This window comes from Nomascus leucogenys, chromosome 15 (assembly GCF_006542625.1).
Source record: "Nomascus leucogenys isolate Asia chromosome 15, Asia_NLE_v1, whole genome shotgun sequence".
Lineage (NCBI taxonomy): Eukaryota > Metazoa > Chordata > Mammalia > Primates > Hylobatidae > Nomascus > Nomascus leucogenys.
The window spans coordinates 68,460,610-68,477,196 of NC_044395.1; the positions used below are offsets into that span (position 1 = coordinate 68,460,610).

Consider the following 16,587-nt stretch of genomic DNA (forward strand, 5'->3'; position numbering starts at 1 on the left):
CCCTTTTATTCTAAATCCTCTTTCTTGTGTGCTATGGGTTTGGTATTGGGCGTGTGGTACCATGTGCCATAGAGGGTAGATGTCTTAACCTGGCATATTTTAGAGTATGGTAGCCACTTCTGAGTTTCAAAGATTCCTGAACTTGACCAAGTTATTTTTCTGCCCATAAGCTTTCATTGTGTTCTCTCAAACTGTCAAGGGTAAAATGATAGCAGTGTGCAGTGCTCCTTTCTTAACAAATTGAGTTCAAGCCATAGGACACATCTGAGCCTCATCTTCCACTCATGTGTTCGCTGGGCTGGGTGGCACCAGAGCTTGAGATCTTTTGAGTTCCCAGATCTAAATCCAAAGTTCAATGTTCGGCCGCACATGCTGTCGCTTTCCTGAAGTCTGTTTGATGCTGTTTGTGAAGACACTTGATTCTTGCGCCACAGTGCTGATGCAATATCTCTGGCTTGGAGTATGTATGTATTCTCTGAGCTAGGGACAGGCAAACACTTGCCCGATTTGACTGAGATATCCTCGGCTGCAGGGCCCTTGGCTTCTGGCAGTAGGAGCAAGAATGACTCATGGCCTAGAGGGAGAGAATGGAGGCAAACAATTGCCTCTTTCTGCCAGCCTCAGAAACCATTCCTCTCTGGAGCCAAGGCGAGCCTGCTGCTCAAAGCCTCTGAAGGAAATCCTTTCACTGTCTCAGCATGCGCCCTTCTAACTGCCTGTAGATAAGGTGCTTCCTCTGGGTTTGCTGCTCCTGATAACCCTGCATGCTGGAGACATCCTGTCTGAAGGCAGCAGCTGCTGTTCTACTCCAGTTGACTGCCCATTTAAGCCTGGTAATGCTAGATATTCTCATTTTTCACAAGAGACTCAAAATCCAGATTTAAAGAGTTAAAGATCTCTGCTTTTAAAATATTAGCAGCTAATTTAAGTTTTTTAAAATGCTGTGTGACTCATACAGTACATACCTATAGGTCAAGCCTGGCCTGCAGGCCTCCAATCTGCAACCTCTGCTCTAGACTTGGCCCCTTCTACAGGCTGGAATAACTCCAGGGGGACTTGGGGAAAGCCAAATCAATGAGGATAGCCCAAACCTTGTGCTTAAAGGGGCTCCAAAACCCCATTGAGCTGTCTGTCTCCATGCTGTTCTCCTGACCAATGTCAACCTTCCTCCAGGAGCACAAGAAGTGAGGAGTTAGTTCCCAAACAATATACTCACTGTATCCCCAACCACAATATCCTCAGCCTGTCCCTGCTCAGGGCTGACCTCCCAACTCCCATCTGTTTTCGTCTACACATGAACTCATCCAGCCTCCAGAAAGAGCAAGAAGACCTCTCTTGGGGTTAGACAGGCAAATCAGAACCAACCAGAACCAGCAAAGGGGCAGGTCCACATGAGCCCACCTAGATTATGAACACTTTTCAGGGCAAAATAATGTTTCTCTTTTGCAGCCCACAGCAGGATGTGGGATGGGAAGGGAACATGATAGCTACAAGCATCTCTCAGGACTGCTACAAGCAGACAGCTACAAGCATCTCATAGCTGTCAACATACACATATAGACATACCTTGCAGCTGTCTACATAGACAGCTACAAGCATCTCTCAGGACTGCCTATGAAAGCACCTAGTCAGATGTGGTCTTAGACTCACTGAGCATGTCTGGATTGCCCAGGAAACTTTCCCCATTAAGAAGAGACATTTCTCGGCCAGGCGCTGTGGCTCACGCCTGTAATCCCAGCACTTTGGGAGGCCGAGGTGGGCGGATAACCTGAGGTCAGGAGTTCGAGAACAGCCTGACCAACTGTGGGGAAAAGAAAGAGAGATCAGCCTGTTACTGTGTCTATATAGAAGGAAGTAGACATAAGAGACTCCATTTAGTTCTGTATTTGAGATGCTGTTAATCTGTGACCCTACCCCCAACCTTGTCCTCGCAAGAGACCTGTGCTGTGGTGACTTAAGGTTAAAAGGGTTTGGGGCGGTGCAGAATGTGCTTTGTTTAAAGATAAAGGAGAAAGCCGCCTTTAGGAATAAGGTGGGGCTTGCTGAAGCAATACTGCTAAAAGGTTTATGGAGATGTTCGCATATACATTTCAAAGCACAGCACCGGTGATGGTAAAGATAATCATGAATAAATACTAAGGGAACTCAGAGGCCGGTGCCGGTGTAGGTCCTCTGTAAGCACAGCACCGGTCCCCTAGGCCCCGCTTTTCCTTCTCTACACTTTGTCTCTGTGTCTTATTCCTTTTCTCAAGTCTTTCGTCCCACCTAACAAGAAGCACCCACAGGTATGGAGGGGCAGGCCACCCCTACACCAACATGGTGAAACCCCGTCTCTACTAAAAATACAAAATTAGCCAGGTGTGGTGGTACATACCTGTAATCCCAGCTACTTGGGAGGCTGAGTCAGGAGAATCGCTGGAACCTGGGAGACAGAGGTTGTAGTGAGCCAAGATCATGCCATGGCACTCCAGCCTGGGCAACAAGAATGAAACTCAAAAAAAAAAAAAAAAAAAAAAAAAGAGACATTTCTCAAAAGGATCTTTAAGGGAGGGACAGTCTGAGTCAGTTTTCACTGGTCTGGTATTGTCTGAGCCTGAAAATACAACTCACAGTGCTGGGCGCTGCCTCTTTGGTCCTTAAGCAGATCAAGGCATTGCTCAGCTACACACTGAGGCTATCAGAGGGCAGGGCCCAGAATTGTACACTGGGGTTTCAGGCATGGACCAGCGATGTTCTTGTGACTGCCTCAAACTATGCTGGCAACAAAAATCTCTGTGTCATGGGGAGGGTTTCCCTGGTCTGTGATATAATTGAGGCCGGTGGTGGTGTTTTCTAAAGTAGCCACTGTGAGCTCACTGGGGTGTAGTAGGTTCCTGCACAATAAGCTCCTCTGCCTCTGATCACTGACCCTTCTCTAGAGGAGGAAGAAGCTGACGCTACTCAGTGGATAAGAGGTTTTACATGGAGCTGGTGGCCAAATGGAGCATTTTCCAGAGACTGGCCACTTACAGATATAATCAATGTAAACAGAAACAATGTTCAATGTCAAAACAACACAGGGAAAGGGAGCACCGTGGGGAGGAAGTAAGGACATAATCCTGCTTTTGGGAAACCTTGGACAACACCAGCCTCTATTTCTATCCTCCTTACTGACCCAGAGCTTCAGGGTTTAGGCAACTTCATTTTTTTTGACTTTTAGGTGAGGTTGGGGAGTGACAAATATAGGGGATTAAGAGTTCATGGATATGAGTTTGTGTAGATTTGCTATTTGCTATTGATCTGGGAAAGTCAGTGCCCCTGTTTTCTTAGAGAATGAGGATGACAATATGGACTCTGTATTGCCCACCTCTTACTTCTCAGAGTTATAGTAAAGTTATTCCAGTGTTATTAAGCGTGAGCTATCACACAGTGAGTCAAGTCACTGAGCCTAAGACACAGGCCTAGTAGCTGGCTGGTAAACTTCCCAGGAGAGCCTTTAAGCAGGTATTTCTATCTCAGAGAATATTAAACAGAGCCATGTACGTGTTCCAGTGGGAACACAAATCTGTCTGAGGTGGGTAAGACACTGACTCAGAAGTGAAGAAAACAGGAATTTTTCAAATATTCCCCAGAATTCTCTCTGGGGATTTATGAGCTAATGAGTTTCTTCGTACTTATCCCATGTGATGTTGGGTATCCAGACTACGGGGCAAAGTAGATACTTTAACTCCATTTTACAGATAAGAGTGAGGTTCAGAGAGATGATTGAGTTAGTGAGGACTGAGTCTGGACTCAAACTCGAGTTGATTACAAGCACCTCTTCTCTGCACAGTGTTACTCATGAAAGAGACTTCCCTGCAAGACCTGGGCCTTTTACTTCAAAGGGCAAAGAGACTTATTTTTCCTTTCATGCCTTTCCATGGCCCACTCTTTCATTCTGGTTTCAGGTTGCCAGTCTGGCTGCAGTCCTCTGTCATTGGTCAGTAACTGCCTGGGTCATATTCCACACTTAAAGATGGAGGTAATTGCTTCAAGATGTGGCCCTTTAAGGAGAGAATAGGTTGAAAGGCAAATTCTTTTTTTCAGCTTTAGTCAGAACCTGAGTTTTGGAAAAAGGAAATGATGAGTTGCTCTGAGATATAAACTTTCTTTCATCTCTTAGAAGAAGTATTTGTCCTTCTGAAAAGGTTAATGTCAGTTTTGTCCATTGATTTTTTTTCTAAACCTTTATTACCCAGTTTCATGGTCCATCACAGTGAGTAAAACAAACCACCCTCCCCCAGACCACCTCCTTATTTGCACAGGCAACCTTCAAACAATTGGGAGCAGAAGCAGAATGCCGCCTGTGAAGCCTTTGCCCCTTATCCTCAGCTCGCTGCCTCCCCTCAACTCCCTCCCCATATACTGCGGTAGCTGCATGACTCCAGCAGGATTCCACCCTGAAGGTCAGGAAGACTTCAGCAGGGGGCAAGCGTTGCCTGGCGAGGATGTGGGTGCTCCAGACAGCCTGGATCAGAGTTGACTCCAGTCTTGAGTGAGAATGAGGATAGGGGCTCCAAGAATGTTTTCCTTACAGGATTGACAGAGTAAAGGCAGCCAGCAAAGAAAATGGAGAAGAAAAAGAAAGGTCAGGAAAACCTGGAGCAAGGAAGATGGGGTGGCTAGGAGTATCTTGCATTGAGTGTATGAAGGGTGAGACAGTTAAGATCTGAGAAATGCAAGCTGCATCTCAAAGTTTGTACATTGGTTCCAGGACTATTTCTGTGCCCTAGTTGGTGAAGGCAGAAGCCAGGTTCAGGCAGGCAGAAATCTTGTTGAGGAGTGACAAACACACACACACACACACATGCACCCACACCCACCCACCTACTCACCCACCCATACACGCACACACACACACACCCCCACCTACTCACCCACCCATACACACCCTCCACACCCTCCACACACCTACTCACCCACCCATACACACACACACCCCACACACACACCTACTCACCCACCCATCCACACACACACACACACACACACACACACCCATGCATTTGTCCAGCAAGAGGACATGGGAGTTGATGGTGGTAGCTTTGAGGGCAAGGTCAAGATGGAAGTTTCTTTAGAATGTCAGAAATTTGATCATGTTTATAGCCTGAGGAATGGGAGCTGATGGTGAGGGAGAGATTAAATGCCTGCCAGAGTAGATGATTGATGGCTCTAACCTAGAGTAGCACAGAGCTTGGTGGGAAATTGCTCAAAGGCAGTACAGAAGTGAGGGAGAGTCCAGGACCATGTGAGCAGGAGCCATTCTGAGTTACCAGCTGGAGGGAGAAATAGGACCAGAACTCAGAGAACAGAGCCAAAGGCTGCTGGTTGACCAGGAAGTTACCGTAAGGTTTATCAAGTTGTATGGGAATGTATGAAGAGTCAGGAGACTGAGAAATAGCCAGAAATGGGAAGGTCAGTCAGGGGCGATTCAGGAGCAAATTCTGGAAGCGTTGTATCCTTTGATGAGTACTTTTTATGTGCACCAGGAAATGTTCTGAGCTAGGGAACAGTTTTCAAAGGTGAAAGAAGCCTGCAGAAAAGATGGCAATGTGCAATTATGGCAGTTTATCCTTGGAAAGGAACTATGGGCTTGCTGTTTGTAAGACAGGGATTTAAGATATATGAATGAGAGATGATGCTAGGAAACTTGGAAATAGAACTTACATTCAATGAACAGATGCATTTTATCTTTTCAGCAAATATGAGGAGAGATTATTTGAGAAGAGGGAGACATGGTAGGGGTTTAGGGCTTGAGCAGAACAGAAAAGGCTTGGAACAGTTCCTGAAAGGAATCAGCCAGAGGCAAACACAAGTTTTGCCAGGCAGTATTGGAAGATCAACTGTAATTAGATAGCATAAATTTGTACAGAAACCAACTGGCATCATTAAGTGCCTTTCACTAGCAAATTTTAAGCTGTGGAGAGTGGAATCACAGACAAAAGACTAACAAATGCACATGAGGCCTGTTACAGGGATGAGATCCCATGAGGATTTTCTCCTGTAGGTATGAATACAATTGAAATGACTCACCTCAGGGTACAGAGTGGATAAGGAGAACAATGTTGCTTCAAGGAAGTTGATAAACCAGGAAAATAGTTACTAAGTAACTAGTGGCCACTGAAGAAATTATAGGTTGAGTGAGCAAGTGGGACAGATGAAAGGTCAGAAGATTGCGGCCAGAGGAGAGAATTTCAGAGCTGAAGATTTTAGAAGCAAAGCAAACACATTCTGGATACACATGAGATCCAAGTGGTGACTGTGCTACTGAGAAGCTGAACGAAATGGAAAGCAAAGCCTATTGGAGCTGAGGTCAAAGAATGTGAAGCCAGAGTGGATACTGAATGGAAAAGTTAATAACAAGGATGTGGAAGCTATTGAGGAGACGGAATGCACCTAAAGTAGGTAGAAAATCTGTTGATCACGACAAAAGCCTGAAGGAAGTGGGTTGGTTCCTTTGCTTTGGGGAGAATGTGGTATAAGTGAAGAGCACTGTCTTAGAATAGGAGGATAAATGCGGATGGTCGGGGGGCCAAATACTGGCTTGGAAGCAGCCCTGGAATAGGGAGCACAGTGTTCTATAAGTTGGGTTGGTGGAAGCTGAGTGGTCTCCACTTGAAATGACTGGGAAGAATGTGTAATAGTGTTGAAAAAACAAGATTCACTTTATGTTGGAAGTAGAAGGAGCAATTGAGGATGTAGGATAAGTTAACTCCTATTAAAATGCACATTTTAGAGATCACAGTTCATAATAGTGGCTAAGGGCCTTGCTGGATCTGGAGATGGGGAAGTAGAGCTGGACTGGGATAAGTTTGTTGAAGGCTGATTTTGAGTTTAGGGACCAAAACAGTAATTATGACAGGGACAAGGGGAAGATGATCATGAAAGGTAGAAGCACATGCTGATAGATATAAGCTAGAAGAGAATAAGTAAGTGTTCTGTTATTAGTGAACTATATGAAATTAAGCAACCTCAGGTTTCTAATTAAAATGTTAGTGTGTCCAATTGTGAATGTCTGTTTGGAATGTTAGTGTGACTAACTCAAACACTGGCATGACCAATTGGAATGGCTATTGCAACCAGTGAAAATATTGTCTTCATCAGCTGGAACCATTGGTATGACCAATCACTACCTGGTAGTTAAAATAGGGATTTTGGCAATGAGAGAAGCAGAGTAGACTCTTAGCTTTCAAAAGAGCTACATTATGAAACTTTAAAAAATCACATCAAAGCAGTATTTTGAATGCTGATCAGAAGACAAAACTGCATGAATATCTTTTTTTTTTTTTTTTTTTTTTGAGACGGAGTCTCCCTCTTTCACCCAGGCTGGAGTGCAGTGGCGCGATCTCGGCTCACTGCAGGCTCCGCCCCCCGGGGTTCACGCCATTCTCCTGCCTCAGCCTCCTGCGTAGCTGGGACTACAGGCGCCTGCCACCTCGCCCGGCTAATTTTTTGTATTTTTAGTAGAGACGGGGTTTCACCGTGTTAGCCAGGATGGTCTCAATCTCCTGACCTCGTGATCCGCCGGCCTCGGCCTCCCAAAGTGCTGGGATTACAGGCGTGAGCCACCGCGCCCGGCCTTTTTTTTTTTTTTTTTTTTTTTTTTTTTTTTTTTTTGAGACGGAGTCTCGCTCTGTCGCCCAGGCTGGAGTGCAGTGGCGCGATCTCGGCTCGCTGCAAGCTCCGCCTCCCGGGTTCACGCCATTCTCCTGCCTCAGCCTCCCGAGTAGCTGGGACTACAGGCGCCCATCACCACACCCGGCTAATTTTCTGTATTTTTAGTAGAGACAGGATTTCACCGTGTCAGTCAGGATTTCACCGTGTCAGTCAGGATGGTCTCGATCTCCTGACTTCGTGATCCGCCCGCCTCAGCCTCCCAAAGTGCTGGGATTACAGGCATCAGCCACCGCGCCCGGCCTTTTTTTTTTAAAGACAGCGTCTCACTGTCTCCTAGGCTGGAGTACAGTGGCATGATCACAGCTCACTGCAGCCTCAACCTCCCAGGTTCAATCAGTCCTCCCACCTCAGCCTCTCAATTAGCTGGAACTACAGGCCCATGCCACCACGGTTGCTAATTTTTTTTTTGCGTGTGTATTTTTTGTAGAGACAGGGTTCCACTATGTTGCCTAGGCTGATCTCAAATTCCTGGGGCTCAAATGATCCACCCACCTCAGCCTCCCAAAGTGCTAGGCATGAGCCACTATGCCCAGGCTGAGCATCATCTTAAGGTGTTCAAATACTCAACAGGGGCTTTGTTTTATTAGTAATTGTCATGTATCTAGGCACTGGCATCTGGTAGGTGTTTAAAAACATATTTGTTGAATGAAAGAATGATTTTTTTTTTCCCTGAGATCTCAGTAGTCTAGAGATATTTTCTTGTGGACCTTGACCTGTGCACTTGTTCCTTTTCCCCTTTGCATTGGCAGCTGGGAAGCTCACATGTACATTATAGTCCATCTCTAGCTGTTTATAGAAGTTTATGGCATAGACTTCCTACTAACTCTGACTTTAACTTATTTCCCTACCTGCTTTAATTTTTATGATTTATTTTTTAATTTGAATATCTATTTTGTAAACTGCCTAAAAACATTTTGGGAATAAGGTAGGTAGGCAAAAGGTTGGAGAACTAGAGAATGAGGTAATAAAGGAAGAGAGGGAGGTAGGGAAAGGAAAGAAGGGGAAGAGAGTAGGTGGTGTGGGGGATGATTATATCTTAAGATACTCACGGACTCAAGACTCAGAGACTCAGAGAACTTATTTTGTGTGCCCTCACACTCAGGGAAGAACTGCTTAAGGCCCTTTGTGGCCTGCATAGCCTTAGTACTAGGCCCTGATAGGTAGTATGTGCTCGATGAAATCTTGGCAATTTGAGTGGACATTTCCTGGGCTCACTGAATATTTGTTGATTACCTATTTTAGCGTATTTTTTAAAATGTCTCTTAAAATGCTTGGACTTCTTTCTCTGTTTGGGAAACTTTGTGATACAATAGACTAAAATGAGTTCTGGGGTCAAACAGACTTTTGTTTGAAAACTAACTCTGCTTGCTGGGTGTGGTGGTTGATGCCTATAATCTCAGCACTTTGGGAGACTGAGGCGAGTGAATTACTGGAGATCAGGAGTTCAAGACAAGCCTGGCCAACATGGTGAACCCCATCTCTACTAAAAATACAAAATTAGCTGGGCGTGGTGGAATGTGCCTGTAATCCCGGCTACTCGGAAGGCTGAGGCAGGAGAATCACTTGAACCCGGGAGGTGGAGGTTGTGGTGAGCCGAGATCGTGCCATTGCACTCCAGCCTGGGCAAAAAGAGTGAAACTCCATCTCAAAATAAATAAATAAATAAATAAAAAGTAACTCTGCCGCTGATTGGCTTGTGTCCTTGGCCAAAAGTTTTATATACTCTCTCTTGGCCTGTTTCCTCATCTGTAAAATTGGGATAATAGTTACTGCCAACTCATTTGGAGGGTTTATTAAGAAGATGTATACAAAAGCACCAGCAGTCTCTGGTACAGAAGAGGCACTCAACAAATTTCAGTTCTCCATTGCATTGGAGAACTCATCTGGCTGACTCCTAGTGGCCAAGTAGCCTGTGCTCTGGCTGCAGTGCTCCGCCTCTGCCTTGTGAGCCAGCTTCCAATCTGGCTGGCCCAGGAAGAGCTGGCCTCCTTACCTCAGAGCTTGGGGAGCTCATTATGCTGAGTTGCTGGGCTTCTAGAGAGATACCCATCCCCTCAGGCTAGCAGATGAACAGTGTTGCCTACCTTTCCCAGGTAGGCTGTTTCCCAGGCTGTTGGCCTGGGGAATCATGTATTCCAAGTTAAAAATTTCTGTCCCGTGTGGTTTGATTCATGATCTGAGGACAGTTCCAAATCTGTGACCTCATAGTGTTTGAGTCAGAGTGTTGAGATTGCCATTCTTGTGCTGAGCTTGGGTTGCCCAAGATGATACAAAATGTTCAGACCATGGTAGGATATTTTATATTTTCCTGCTGTTCATTTGGCCCATTGCTTTCCTGGTTGCTGTGTCTATTCTTGCCACAACCTTTGTAGCCAGTGTCTACCATGTGCCAGGATTTTGGACCTCATACGACATTGCCCTTTGCCAATGGAAAAATACGTTGCCCTGGACTTTAGGAAATGCTCCTGATTTTTGAGGTCCTTTATAATTCATATTCGTTCTGAGTGGGTATCTTGCCTGTCATCTTTATTTTTCACCTTGTTTATGTTTATGAAGTGTTTTTATTAGTGACAGGTTTATTGTCAAAGACCTGTGTTATTTGGTTATAGTCTGCTACTGTTCTAGTGATGGCAAGACTAGTAATAACCTCCCTGGTCTGTCTTCACAATTGGGAAAGAACAATCTTCTTATTTACATTCCAGAGTGGCCAGATTGTAATTTTGGAATAGCCCAGGAAAGATCCATCTCACATAAGATTCCTATGTAATCATTCAACACTCTTTGAACATCTACTTTGTGTTCTAGCTCCTGTTTAGGTTCATGGCAGTGAAGTCTTGTATTGGAACATGTTGAAAACTGGGCTGAGCATTGGTTGAGCCCAGAAAGTGATCTAGAAATTTTAGCTTTGAAAAAAATATATTGTTAACTTAAGCATTTTTGTTTGTTTTGATAGAGAGGACCTGCTGCTTTGTATTTTAAAAAATTGAGAAATTTTGTTCTTTGAAAGTATCCATTCACTTTTCTCTACATGGAAATAATGAGTAATGGTCTCTATGGGCAAACACATTTGAGAAATGTAGCTCACCTTGTCTGTCAAAGCACAGTGGGTGGTATCGGGGGTGTGCTATCCCTGAGTAGCCCAGCATCAGCCCAGGCCCATCCATAATAGGCCTGTGACTCTCATGTAGCAGTCTCAATTCTGTGTTGTTGAACACATAACTTAGGTATTGCCTTATGTGCTGTAGATGAAGCCAGAGCTGTTCTTATTGCCACAGTGGTTTCTGATTTCGAGATCTGTTTTTGCTTGCAGGAGCTGCTAAGCCACACATCTCTTGAGACCCAGAAGCTCGATCTGATGACTGAAGTGTCTGAGCTGAAGCTCAAGCTGGTTGGCATGGAGAAGGAGCAGAGAGAGCAGGAAGAGAAGCAGAGAAAAGCAGAGGTGAGGGTGAATGTGTACTGTCCTAAGCTCAGACCTGGGAAGGCTGTCATAATGTGAATTTAGGCCATCTGGTCAACTCCCAGCCTGGAAGCTATTGGGTGCCAGAAATATCTATACACTAGAGATGCAGTGATCTGTTAACACCAAGTTATCAGGTTTTGCTGTGGCTGCAAATTTCAGCAATATCCAAACCACCCAGTTTTGGCTCTAAGGCTTTATCTGCCCTCAAACTGCTGACAAGGATGGAAAGAGAAGCAATAGTTGGGGAAGAATAAGACAAAATGTGGAGGGACACAAGATGTCTTCTGTGAGAACCAAGGAAATGACGATGTACCAGAATGAAGTCAGCCTCCCAATAGGCCATTGACACTAGATCCAAGGAGTCTGGAAACATTTCTTGATGTGCATTTCACTGACCCAAATGGAACCTCAGGTTATGTGTTTCTTTTCTCCTGATGGATCTTATGGAGTAGGCCATATGCAGGCCTTCTCTTAGAGAATGTTTTCCTAATTTTGTTTTTCAGTCTTTGTATGCCATTGGCTGGAACATGCCAGACTCTTTTTTAGATAAATGTTTAGAGAATTTTACACTCAGAGCTCCTTTGAGAGCAGGCAGCCTGTTTTAACCTTAGATAACCGTCTTCATGTGCCTCTACTTTTAAGTTCTTATATTCACACCTAGCAATGAGAGATATGAAAGAAGATAGGTTTTAGGTTTAGAAACACCTTGCTCATTTACTGACCTAACTGCTTAATAGTTCTATGAACTTCAAGTTGGCTACTTAATCTCTCAACTTCAATTTCTTTATCTGTAAAATGGATAACTGTGTGGTAAAGTCCAAATAAAATCATGAAAGTTAAGTACCTGCATAGTATTTGGCATTTTGTCAGTACCTGGTATGTCTTCATCTCCTTCCTTCATTTAGGCTAAAGACGGATATTGTTCCCTTCTGATAAGTGCCAGCATTAGTGCATACTGACATCTGCCATGTTTGCTGAGTAAACACACTGGTGATTAGAATATTTCTAATGTGTGAGCATATTCCTTGCATTGCTTTTGAGAACATGTTCATTAATTAGAAATACAGTTGCCAAAAGAAGATATCCCCAATAAGCTGAGAACAGTAGCTTGTATTGATTAAGAGTCCAGGCTGATGAATCAGATCTCCTGGCTTTAGACTGAGCTCAGTGGCTTTGTGATCTTGGGCAAGTAATTTAACTTCCCAAACCTGTTTCTTCTTCTGTAAGATGGAGGTAGTAATACTTCCAATTTCTTTGGTTATTCTGAGGAGTGAATGAGACAATGTATGTGGAACCCTTAGCATAGTAATAGTTAGCTTTTATTGATCACTTACTGATAGTATTGTGAAGCATGTTGGAAATGAAAATGTAGACATAGATACATTATTTATATATTGCAAAGTTTATACAGGCTGAAAGCTAGTCTGTGTGAAGTGTTAGTTGAATTAAATGTTCAGGGAGAAGTAACTGAATTTTCTTCTGGTTTAAAGTTATTTTACCAATGTTTCAACCTGCACGATTGTATATGAACACACATTAGGACTTTGGGGGCAGAATTCCATAAACTGTGAGAAGGCTTAAAATGGCAGACACTCAACTCAAAATCACTTAAGAAAAATAGGGAGGAGAGAGACCTATGTCACATAACTTGAAAAGTCTAGGGTTTGAAAGAATACAATATGACTAGATCCAGGTAATCTCACAGTGTCACTAGAAATTAGTCTCAGTTGTATCACTTGGTTCTGTTTTAGCCTTATTCTTAAGAAGGCTCTCCCCAGGTGGTGACAGAGTAGCCATCAGTAGCTCCGGAATGATATCCTGCCAGCCAGGCAACTTCTGCAGTCAAAGAGGTGCTTTCTCAAAGGTTCCAGCAAAACCCTCAAGATTGCATCTCATTGGGCCAATTTGGGTCATATACCTGGTTCTACACCAGTCACCGCAGGGATCTGTGCATGAGGGGTGAGGGGGTGTGAGTATGAAAGTCAGCCCGTCTGTGGAAGTATACAGAGTTAGCACCAAGCTAGGATAATGCAGTCCCTTTACAGGCACATCAGAAAGGAAGGAGAGCTCCCACTTCTGGGACAAGAAGCACTAACGCAGTCGTTTTACTGTTTGCTTTTTTCTTTCTTTTCTGAAGGACTATTTTTAAATCTGAATTTTTTGTTTTTGTTTTTCATCGGTCTGTTCATGCATAAGGTGACGTAGACCCTGAGTGTCTGGCCTCAATCCTACCAGATAACAGCCCTCCCCAGTTGCTAGTACAAATATTAGGTTTCCACGTGGAGGAATTCTGTAGGCTGTTCAAACCTGTGATAATCAGTGAGCAGCCACATGACCTGAAACAAATTCCTCATTCTTGTAATTGCACATAATCTTTGCTGGTATGCACAGAACTTCTACCTCTATTTGTGAGTGTCTGGAGCACCAGGGGTTTAAAACCACAGGGTGCTGCTTAAGCTGCACTATTGTCATGTGCATGGAGATGTTTATTTTGAGTGAGACATTTTGCTAAGGTCACCAGAGGTTGTAATTGCATGAATAAAGGGAACGCTGCTTCCCATACTATACTGCTGCTGTTTTTTCCAGTGAATATATTTAGCCTAAGGGCTCATTGTGTGTGGTTTGGAACAGGCAGGATTCTTTTCCCCCCTCCCCTTAGGTATGAATCTGAAATAAACTTTCTCAGCTTCGCTCAGGCTTTATCCTCAAATTCTGTTTTATGTTTTAATGAAAAGAAGAGAATGCTGGTGGCAAGAGCATTGCCACCACAATGTCACTAGAAATTAGTCTCAGTTGTATCACTTGGTTTTAGTTCTAGTTCTAATTCTAGTTCACACTGCTCCTTCTGCTCTGATTCTGATCATAGCCCAAGCCAGCATCTTGCTGCTTGTTTTAAGTTCTGGAAATGATTACCGACAGTCATTCTGTAAGACCTGGGGACTTGCAGGCGCAGGTTCCTTGATGGCCAGCCTTGCTCAAGAGTGAGTAGTGGCCCAAATGAGATGTGGGTGAATACTAGGTTTCCTGTTTACCTTTTCTCATCAGCCTTTTGCAATGGTTCAGGGTCATATGAGGGTACTGAAGATTGGATGAATTAGACGTACGCCTGAAAAGCAGGACTACGGAAGAGTGATTGACATGGAAAGTAAATACCAAAATCAAGAGGATGAAGCATGAAAGAAAGAGATCCAGAGGTAAAGGAAAACCTCTGCGTGGGCACAGATCAAAGCATTGCAAAGGCGTGTTGCTCAGATGGGTCTTCCCCAAGAAAGAAATCTGGCTTCTCCGTGCTGTGGGGGTGCCAGCAACCTGCAGTTGGATCCCACTGTGGCAACTAGAGGTTTCTGTGAGTAGCTATCAGAGCAGTCTGTTAAGAAGGGAGCAGGGACCCCAGATGTGCTAGGAAGGGGAGTCAGCCCAACTGATCAGGGGTACATGTGAGCAAGAAGAGAACAGGAAAGAATCTTTAGGATTTCCTGCAGAAAATGGAAACATCTTACAGCACAAGTGATGATGCCATCATTTCTTCTTTCTTGTGGTTAGGACCCTGGGAGAAAGGGATTCTGATTTCTGAACTGAGGCAACAGAATGATGGACTTGGAATACAGAGTGAGATCTGGGAAGATTGTGTTTGCTCAGAGATGAGCTGGCCTAATAGGAGAGTTTCATTATTCTTGTTTTTATTTTCTTTATTTACTCATTTGCATCAGTATAGGAAATATACTCCCATAATTCAAAAATCAAGAGTTCAAAAGGGTGTATAGCAAAAGGTCTCTTTCAACATGTGTCCTCCAGTCAGCAGTCAGGAACCAGTGCCATTGGTTTGTATCCTTCCAGAGTTATATTATGCGTGGACAAGTACATTCATGTGGATACACACAGACACACTTTCCCTCATTTTTATACAAATGTACACTATTCTAGACCTTTCTTTTTAAATTTAGCAGTCTTGGAGTTCTTTTTACACCAAGTATGTTTTTTAAAACTTCCTCATTCATATCTATGTCTGCATATTGTTCTACCATCCAACTATAGCCTAATTTATTTAACCAGTCCTCTCTCAGTGGACATTTAGATGGTTTCCAAGTTTCTGCTATTACAAATAATGCTGTAGTGAATAATCTTGTACATATGTAAAGATACTGATGTGGAATTTATGGGTCAAGGAGTACATGAACTTGAAATTTTGACAGATATTTCCAAATTGCCCTCTCTAGAACATAGAGGTTATATTCCCATGAGCAATGTAATGTATATAAACTGAGCCTGAAAAAAGAAAGAACTAAGTAAAATTGTGTACAAGATTAACAGGTAAGATGGAATTGGAAACAACTGTGATTATGGGAGGTGCCCAGTAGTTTCACATAGAAAAGAACCATAAAGAAGAACTTTAATGGTTGGCAAAGTGTGATTAAAAAACAAAGTGAGGGCTGGGCACAGTGGCTCACGCTTGTAATCCCAGCACTTTGGGAGGCCGAGGCGGGCGGATCACGAGGTCAGGAGATCGAGACCACGGTGAAACCCCATCTCTACTAAAAATACAAAAAATTAGCCGGGCGTGGTGGCGGGCGCCTGTAGTCCCAGCTACTCGGAGAGGCTGAGGCAGGAGAATGGCGTGAACCCGGGAGGTGGAGCTTGCAGTGAGCCGAGATCGCGCCACTGCACCCCAGCCTGGGGGACAGAGCAAGACTCCGTCTCAAAAAAAAAAAAAAAAAAAAAAACAAAGTGAGCTGAGGTTACAACACAGGACAGCAATTATAACCTCATAAATGCTACCTAGACATCATGATGTGGAACCCAGAATGGAACAGAGCTACAAAAGGGTCTGCTTTATGGGAGGGAAACAGACCTGTTAGGAGATGGGCCAGCCCTGGAGATAAAGAATTATGAAGCTAGGCCAGGTGTGGTGGCTCATGCCTGTAATCCCAGTACTTTAGGAGGCTGAGGAGGCTGAGGAGACTGGATCGCTTGAGGTCAGGAGTTTGAGGCCAGCCTGGCCAACATAGTGAAACCCCATCTCTACTAAAACACAAAAATCAGCCAGGCATGGTGGTACGCGCCTGTAGTCCCAGCTACTTGGGAGGCTGAGACATGAGAATGGCTTGAACCTGGGAGGTGGAGGTTGCAGTGAGCCGAGATCATGCCACTGCACTCCAGCCTGGGAGACAGAGTGAGACTCCGTCTCAAAAAAAAAAAAAAAGAATTATAAAGCTAAGTTGAAATGCCAAGCCTGAGGACAGACATACCAGAAAACAATGACAACACATGGTTCAGGAGTATTAAGGCAGAGTAGCCCAGAAGTTTTGGGTACACCACACACTGAGCAGAGGGATGAAAATAGATGTGTTCCTGATGCAGGTCTCCAAACTGACTGATGCACACAAGGGGCAGTGATGGAGGGAGGGGAGCAGCAACCTATTTGTTAGCTC

General features: G+C 44.1%; 1 protein-coding gene across 8 annotated transcripts in view; it reads left to right on the top strand.

Moving 5' to 3' along the window:
- PPFIBP2 (PPFIA binding protein 2) overlaps nucleotides 1-16,587 on the top strand; it is a 144,230-nt gene that overhangs the window by 86,095 nt on the left and 41,548 nt on the right. For all 8 annotated transcript variants that reach the window (XM_030828952.1, XM_030828958.1, XM_030828959.1 and 5 more), the window contains one exon: nucleotides 11,006-11,137. In XM_030828952.1, coding sequence (XP_030684812.1) covers nucleotides 11,006-11,137 — 132 coding nt within the window. The remainder of the gene's footprint in view (nucleotides 1-11,005; nucleotides 11,138-16,587) is intronic.